The sequence below is a fragment of the Chanos chanos genome, chromosome 15 (genome assembly GCF_902362185.1).
Source record: "Chanos chanos chromosome 15, fChaCha1.1, whole genome shotgun sequence".
NCBI lineage: Eukaryota > Metazoa > Chordata > Actinopteri > Gonorynchiformes > Chanidae > Chanos > Chanos chanos.
The window spans coordinates 2,782,382-2,790,733 of record NC_044509.1 but is presented as its reverse complement, the minus strand read 5'-3'; the positions used below and the strand labels follow the sequence as shown (position 1 = coordinate 2,790,733).

At 40.5% G+C, this 8,352-nt stretch overlaps 1 protein-coding gene across 1 annotated transcript in view; it reads right to left on the bottom strand.

Moving 5' to 3' along the window:
* pigl (phosphatidylinositol glycan anchor biosynthesis, class L) overlaps positions 1–4,984 on the bottom strand; it is a 26,551-nt gene extending 21,567 nt beyond the window's left edge. The window contains exons 1-2 of the mRNA XM_030793043.1: positions 4,660–4,984; positions 4,239–4,338 (exon numbers count right to left, since the gene is read on the bottom strand). Coding sequence (XP_030648903.1) covers positions 4,239–4,338; positions 4,660–4,984 — 425 coding nt within the window. The remainder of the gene's footprint in view (positions 1–4,238; positions 4,339–4,659) is intronic.
* Positions 4,985–8,352: the final 3,368 nt, after the last annotated feature.

Genomic DNA, 8,352 nt, shown 5'->3' with positions numbered 1-8,352 from the left:
CACTCTAGTGTCTCTGAATCAATTAGCTTTTGAATCTCAGTTCAATATTAATGATTCGTGATTTGTGCTTTGTGATTCGTGATTCAGAGTCAGTGATCAGTGAATATGAGTGTAAATTTTATTCCTTCAATGAATTTTCTTTTTAGCTTTCTTTAACTACTTTTTAGCTCATCTGAAAACCAACATCACAGGTTCACAAAGAAACTGCCATGGGTCACCCAACTCCAGGCTCTGTTTGTACCTCAATGTTTGGGCCATGGGTCAGCCTGTATCACAGTTTGGGTTGGGGGAAAAAAAAAAAAACTGAGCAAACTCAAACCTTCAGTTTTCCCTTGGGTTCATCTACGTCCATGTTTGACACAAAAGAACAAAATTTAATTAAAACAGCAACAAAGCCCTTCAAAAAAAATAGAACAAATGAACTAATCTTCAGTTCACTTTATTTAAAGGTTCTTCTTTTAAAAAAAATGAGCATAAAAAAACTAAACTTGAGTGACAGTTATTGCTTCGCCATGGCGATGAGGTGGTAGAAACGTAAACATCAGTGTCTATGAAGGTTCTTTATCAAAAAAATGACTGCACGATTTCCACCGTCGTAAAGTAAGACAAAACTGAAGTACTGCGTAGTTGAGGCAAACGGGCTTCAAATTATGATTAACGTTTATCCTTAATAATCAAAAGCACAAACAGCGTGGAGTGCTTTCCTGTATCAGGAATATGTATTTCCTGTGCAATCTGGCATTCAAGAAAAGCGAAAACGTAAATGTAAATCTCTGTGAGAGTAGCACACACACACACACACACACACACATACACACACACACACACACACACACATACACACACACTCACACACACACATACACACACACACACACACATACACACACACTCACACACACACACACACTCACACACACACACACACAGTCACACACACACACACACACACACACTGTGAACAGTGAATTTGTCCTCTGCATTTAACCCATCCAACACACCAGTAGTGAACACACACACCAGACACAGGAGCAGTGGGCAGCATTCTTTGTGCATGGAGAGCATTAGGGTTAAGTGCCTTGCTCAAGGGCACACAGCCGTGGATGTTGGTCCTGGGAATTGAACTGGCAACCCTCCGCTCACGCGCCCGGTCCTCTAACCACGGCTGCCCTTAAAAAGGCTGAGCGAGCAAGCAAACAAACAAACAAACAAACAAATAAACAAACAAACAAAAACACTTGAAGCTGCAATTCACACATACGAGAGCCAAGCAGAGGCCTACAGAACCATGGGCTTTGGGTATTTTAGTAGAAAGCCATCATGCCCCTAATCGTATAATCACCTTTTCCTTACAGATCTCACAACTGCACCTTCTAATTTCAAATTTTCTTCCCAAACTGGAAAGCCTCATTTATGAACCCATCATTTTCCTTCAGCTCAGGTGAAGCTTCTCATTCTCCCAAACTCTGACTTGTATAAGACAATGACAGGATGTGTTCATGGAGCAGAGCACCATTCACCTCCCTCTAGCAGAAACATGGAGCAGAGCACCATTCACCTCCCTCTAGCAGAAACTGCAGAGGCCTCAGACCAGCAAAGAGGGAACGGTTGGACGGACCCCAGGACCATGCCCCCATCCAAAAAACACTGCCAGCTGTGTCTGTGTGGTTTCCTGGGCCAGTCGGATCCGAACCCTGAATCCCAGATGCGGGAGGCGGCTCGGGCCTGTCAGACAGTCCTTTAACGAGGTGGTGCACCAATTGGTAACCCAGGTAACTCTGTTCCTTAAACTCATCAAGAGCAAACACCTGCTCCTACAATGCAGACACATCTAATTTTATTCATGAAGCATGCGCTGGTCCACATGTAGATATATACACACCTACACTCTCTCTCTCTCTTTCTCTCAGACACACACACACACACAGCTGTTTTGTATAACAGTGACTACGGCGATAGTTGCCTGGCAAGACATCACATGATATTATTAGCACATCTGACGAACGTAAAAATAGGTCCAGCCATGTCTGATGCCAATGACTGCAAATAAAGACATTGAATATTTTATACTGTAGATTCTTTGGCTAAGGGTTATGGAAATATTAAGACAGGTACAATGCCTTGAGGGCCAGAAACTTCCATCTGTGGGAGATTAATGGTGAACGTCAGATTCGTCTGCACAGAATGGGATTATTAAATTAAATAAGGAAAAAATTCTCCAAAGCACTCAGCAATTAGTTCTCAGCATGGCTGGCTTTGAGTTTACTATCACTCCCAGACTAGGTCAAAAAAATTGGAACATATCACTGGCTTTGTGTTTTTTTTTTGTTTTTTTTTTTTTAAATATACATCTCCGTGAATCAAAGATTTACACCAGTGTTTTTCGAACAAGGTAGGTCTTCATATGGTGAGATATTAAGTTTGCTATAAATTCACTCTACGGCTAAATGACTTCAAATCACAATACTTGACTTTTAAGAGCTTTCACTCAGTTAATGCATGCTCAGACTGTGCATTTGTCAGTGTTGAACCCCCATCCCCAAAAGCAGGGAAACCGCCGATATCCAATGGACACAGGGCTTAGAGCTGATATATGGGCCCAGTGTTGGTCTACACTGATATCAGATGTGGTCTGCTCTATGAGAAAATAGTTGCTTTCCCCTAGTCCCCTAGGCTCACATATAGCGATGTGAACATTTAATCCAAACTTTCCCTTTCAGTATTTGAAGCCACAACATCATCCCATTCTCATGCTTAACGACCAAGAAGAACTTGTCCTTTCAGAGAGTGGGCAAAATGCTGAATGAATAAAAAAAAAAAAAAAAACCTCCAGAGGAGTGTGTGTGAGAAATGTAAATTTCAGACTGAAAGATATTACAGTGAATGTCAGACATGAAAAGTTACCAAAGGAACACAGAGAATCTACATCATGCATCGCTTTGGTACTTGTATCAGTCAAGAATCAGAGAGCTGAAATTAGATCAATGAAAATTAAAACTGAAATTAATATCAGAAAATGAACATTACAATCATTATTTAATAACTTTAAAAAAAAACAACAGCAACAACAAAAAAACTTTTACACATTACGCCTCCTCTGAAGAGCAGGTCAGATCAAGGACGTCCCAAAAAGAGAAACTGGCCCCCCCCTTCTTTTAAGCAACCTCTGGGGAGGCATCGTTTATGGCCCCAAGTGACAGGGGGAGCTCATACATCAGCCCAGCCTGACTCCACTTCTGTTCTGGAGAGAATGGATGGGTTTGATTTGTAGCTGGACCACTGTTTGCTCTCAGGGCAGCCGGGGGTGGGTGTGGGGGTTGTGTGTGTGTGTGTGTGTGTGTGTGTGTGTGGGGGGGGGGGGGGGGTGGGGGGGGTGGGGGGGGGTTGTCTCTGCCCAGAATGCTACACTCTTAATGGGTGTACAAAGTGCAATGAAGGCCTTGAGGGGGTGGGGAGTTTTGCCCCCTTGTCCCTCACCGGGCTGAAGCAGTTTCTCTTTGGCCTGGTGAGGGACCACCCCATTAGGGACACACTAGGATTTGAATCAATGCTGCAGTTAGATGGATTGAGAGGCTCTTGATTGCATTACTGTACTAGCGTATAGATAAAGTACTGTGAATGATTTTAATTTCTTTGTATGAAGCTTACAGTGTGTGTGGTACAAGACCGCCTGGCATTCCCAACAAACTGCCTTGGTTAACTTGTCTGGATTTTTATAGAGAATTAAGAAAGAAGCGTGTGTAAGCTCACAAAAATGTGAAATCTTGCGGAATGCAGTACAAACAAACAGACAAATAAGTAAACACAAGAAATTTGTCAGTGTCATTTCCCAGTTACAATTTCAACTACTTCCAAGACACACTGTCCAAGTGCTTTTCTTTTGTGCATTGAGTTCAATTGTTTACAATGAAAAAGGTGTTCACATAGTATGCCCTAATCAGGGTTGATTATAGAGACTGTTTTAAAATTAACATTGGTGAATTTGATGAGTGCCCTCATGCATAATCTCACTCATTAGACTGTTTTACACAGATCCGACAATTCATTACTGTACCCTGCTGTTTAAAGTATGTGTGTGTAGTTCATGAAAATAATTAGTGTTGTGAGAATCAATTGGATTGAAATCTGACTTTGTGGGTTGTAAATAAAGTGGTATATGTAATTTCTGTCTAAATGTCTAATTCAGAATAGTTGAAATAATAAAATACTGTACTCAAGTGGATGTAGGTTGCGCTTACTTGTCATCTATGATTGTGACCTGCGAAGCAGGTATTCCCAAAACTGCACAACTGTCCAGGAGCTCCTTCTGACGTTGGACCCCTTGGTTGTAGTAATTGCCTGTGTATTTTCGGGGGGAGATGATGAAAACAAAAGTGGTTTTCAGCTTGTATCACTGTCATTGACCGACTCATTGCAATTTGGCACAAACACGCAAAGGAGTTTGTCGATGCGACCGAATGTTTCCGCCTTCTTAAGGCGACTGAAAAATGTTAATTACGCATCGAAATGCTCTGAACCTGTGGTTGAAACTGGTCTTTATATCAGTTAAGCACATTTAATGGCAAAATACACCCACACGCACTGGCTAGTGTCAAATAAACTTTGTGCACTGAGCTAGGGAAGGGGTCAGATTCATCTTATTCAGGAGTTTAAACCTACCTGACGATAAACATAATACAAGAATGGAGACATTTAGCTCAACAAGTCTTATTATTGTTGGTGCAAAGAACATGCACTCATCGTCGGGATGCGCAGTGACAAGCAGCACCCGAACATCACCAGGCTCGTGCGCAACTTTTACTGATTTCCGTGAGTACGACTCATGTCTTTCGCGTGTCCGGTACAAATTGATGTCTTCGCCTCTTAACCTCAGCAACATTTTATTCCATAACGTTGGCCATTTTACCTTGTATCGGTAATACACCAGCTTTATCAAAGTTAAGTAAAATAAAAAGATTAAGCCTACGGAAAGCAGAGTAAACATTACTGACGTTCCTCTTATTCTTCCGTGGTGTACACCATCAGCTTAAAAAGCGTTCCCACATATTTTTTACGATTTGTTTACAGTAAACTTTTAGAAAATGCAAATGATTGTGGTCGTAATATGAATCGGTTGTGCGTGAACTGTGATTTAAAGAGAGAAGATTAAGCCTTAAGGAATAATGTTTGTGTTTATACTTCGTTTGTTCTAAAAAAAAGAACCTTTCGACTGCGTGGAGCTCGTCTGTGAACCCACAAGACAGTTTGCAAACTTAAAAGTCATTTTGCGATACCCTTTCATTAAATTTCCAAAATGTGGAAACGCATATTAATTTAAGATGAATTAAGACGCATCTTATTAAAAGGGCATAATCATGAACTGGTAAACAGCACTTTAGTGGTTTGGGTGGGGTGAGGCTTGTAGGAACTTTTAGGCCGCCTGTGGGGAGGCTTTTAACGTCACACCACTTTATCCTACTTGGTGTACAAAAGTAAATTAAATACGCTGTTTCATGATATCCATCGGCTGTTGTTATTTTTGAGGGTGTCTTATCGAGGTATTTGGACGATATACTAAATCCACAACCTGAAAATATTAGAATCACATACAATTTATATACATTTGAGGCAAAAACGTCTTAGCTAAGTACTGCTAGGACAAATACAACCATAGAGGTTGAAATGTGCAGCAGTTCAGTGTCTGCAACACTCAACAGTCCGTCACGCGCGGAATAAAACATCTCTTCATTTTCAGTACAGAAGTTTTTCTTCAACTTTTGATCCGGGTAGTTTCATTAAAATGAGGTAAGAGTCTTTATATTTTATTGCCGTTTGAAAGCGATTCGCTTTTTAAACGAGCTCATACTTGTACTATTGACGTTCATACTGCTGGCTGTTACGTTGGCTAAGCTAAATTACCCACTTTGGCGAGCTGCAAGATGGCGGCTAGGTTTAGAATGCAGAGGTGAAATGTGAAAATCAGCGAGTTATTATTGTCTGCCAACGTTAATTTCGTGTTTTAATAGCTGAAATATCAACAAGAATTATTCGTCTACGTGTATCGACTCTCTCTTGCATTTACGAACGTGAGTATTTAACATTGTGGCACAAATGAATACCATATTTCCTCGTTGAAGCTAGGATTGGCTAGCCTGCTAATATGCTTGTTAGCCAATATAATACCCTTCGTGAAAGTGCAGGGATGCCAACGCTGGTTAGTGAACAATTTGCTGCAGGAGGAACTTTTCTTCTTTAGGTTAGTCATAAGCACTCAGGCGTGCTATAATCTGTTTCTTTTTCTCCTAAGTATCGTGTAAAGGAAATAGTTATATATTATCTCATAGACTTGTAGTGAGTTTCACAAGTTAGACCTTACAGTGAACTGCCTGCCAGAGATTTTTTTTTGCATAGTGTCTTTTTTTGTTGTAAGTTGTAAGTTTCGGTGGAGTTCGTAGTCACTCGTCGAAATTCTACTCCACGTGTAAAAAAGTCTTAAAGGCATTTTTGAATGATGAAGTGCGGAATTGCTGTAACAAGGTCAGAATAGTTCATACGCTTTGTCTTCTAATACATAGAGCTAACGTGTAGTCTGTTCACTCTGTTACATTATAATCTGCTAATTGAACGATATCCAGCTACTTTTCGGGTTAAATCAGATACATGAGCATGTGTTTTTTAATCAAAATTTATTCTGTGTGTTTAGAAGTTGTGTCCACTACCAGTAGCAGGAAAGAGATCTGATAGTCAGTGACCTTAGATGGTTATGTGGCGAAAGTATCTAAATTTCCTACTGCAGTTGAATAACGGGTGTTGCATACATATTAACCCAGACCTAATTTGAGGTTTTGGCATCGCTGATTATTTTGTACCTGTCTGATGACACACATTCAGTTTTACTGTTAAACCAAGCTAAAATTCTGAAGGTCTTTGTGAATCAACCACAAGGAAGTTAGCTATAAGTTTGATTGGACGACTCTTGCAGCATCGTCAAAAATGGATGCTTTGGCACACGTATCTAATACGTGTTGAGTTATTTACTGATTTACTGTCTTACATAATAATTTTATGTGTTAAATTTGCTGTCATTGTGGCTTTAGGTAGATGCCCCTTTGAGTGGTCTAAGTGAATGAGGATCTTGTTTGTGGTAGGTTTTTTTGTTTTGTTTTGTTTTGTTTTGGGTTTTTTTTGCAAGTTGCTCCTGTCCTGTCTAATCAGCTCTCACTGGTGGCGTTGGCAGACATTGGTTGTGTAAAGATCTGATCACTGTGTTTACCACAGTGACTATTATGAATGATGAATCCACAGAAATGAATGATATCCAAACAATTCATTGACACTGATTGCTTGCCAAGGGAGCTCAGAACAATGCAGAATTTCTTGGGTTATTTCTTAGGTTTCTTAGGTGAATTTCATAGACCAACTTTTGAATATACGTATATAAAGATTTCAGGTCAATTTCTGCTTTTTCTTAAGAGAAAAATGTGTTAAACATTTAAGCCAAAACTGAGGCTTGACCTCTAATATGTAGAGTGATGGGTTAAGATGTTCAGATTGGAATAATTTAAAAAATATGCTATGTACATGTGGAAGGGTAGCTAAACATGCTTGTTAACAGTGATACCTGCATCATTTTACATGTTCCTTTATCACAAAAGGTGACACACAGCAGCGGACCTATCTGTTCTTCCATCTACACACAGACTGGTTTCGTTAGCCAAGAGGCTAATTTTAGTCAGCTGCTCCAGAAAAGAGCCAATTTCCTAATCTGACGTCCATCTTTCTCTGAAAACCTTGGTTTGGTCCCGGTCGTCTTCTTGGAGTCATTCTGTGATTAATCATGAGGCATTTCTGCTGGCCCCCGTGTTTCTGAATGGATGAATGACCATCTCTGATTGCTACTTGATTAATTAGGCAGCTGGAGAGACTTTTGCATTTGTGTGTGTGTGTGTGTTTTGTTTTTTTTTCTTTCCTGAGATGCTTGTTTTCCATTTCATGTCGCCTTGGTTTTTATGAGTTGCCTAATCTGTTGGCAGACGGACGGTGTAGACTTAGGCAGGATGGATAATTATTGTGTCTTTGTGGCTAGGCCTGGGCAGGGACACTCATTCATACACACACACACACACACACACTCGCACACACACAGGCCCAGGCTGCCACGTTGACTTTGCTTTGCTCAAAGTTTGTTCAAACCAAATCTAATAGGCTGTTTTTCCCCCTGCTCTCTCCTGGATAAAACACAATCTTTGAATACAGAACTTTTCTGGCATGAATGGCAACGTTAACCGAAAAGGTGAATGCACTTTGTTACCGCATTATCAGAAGGAAAGCCGCACGGCTGAGCACTTTTCTGTGGTTGCAAGATGTCGTTTT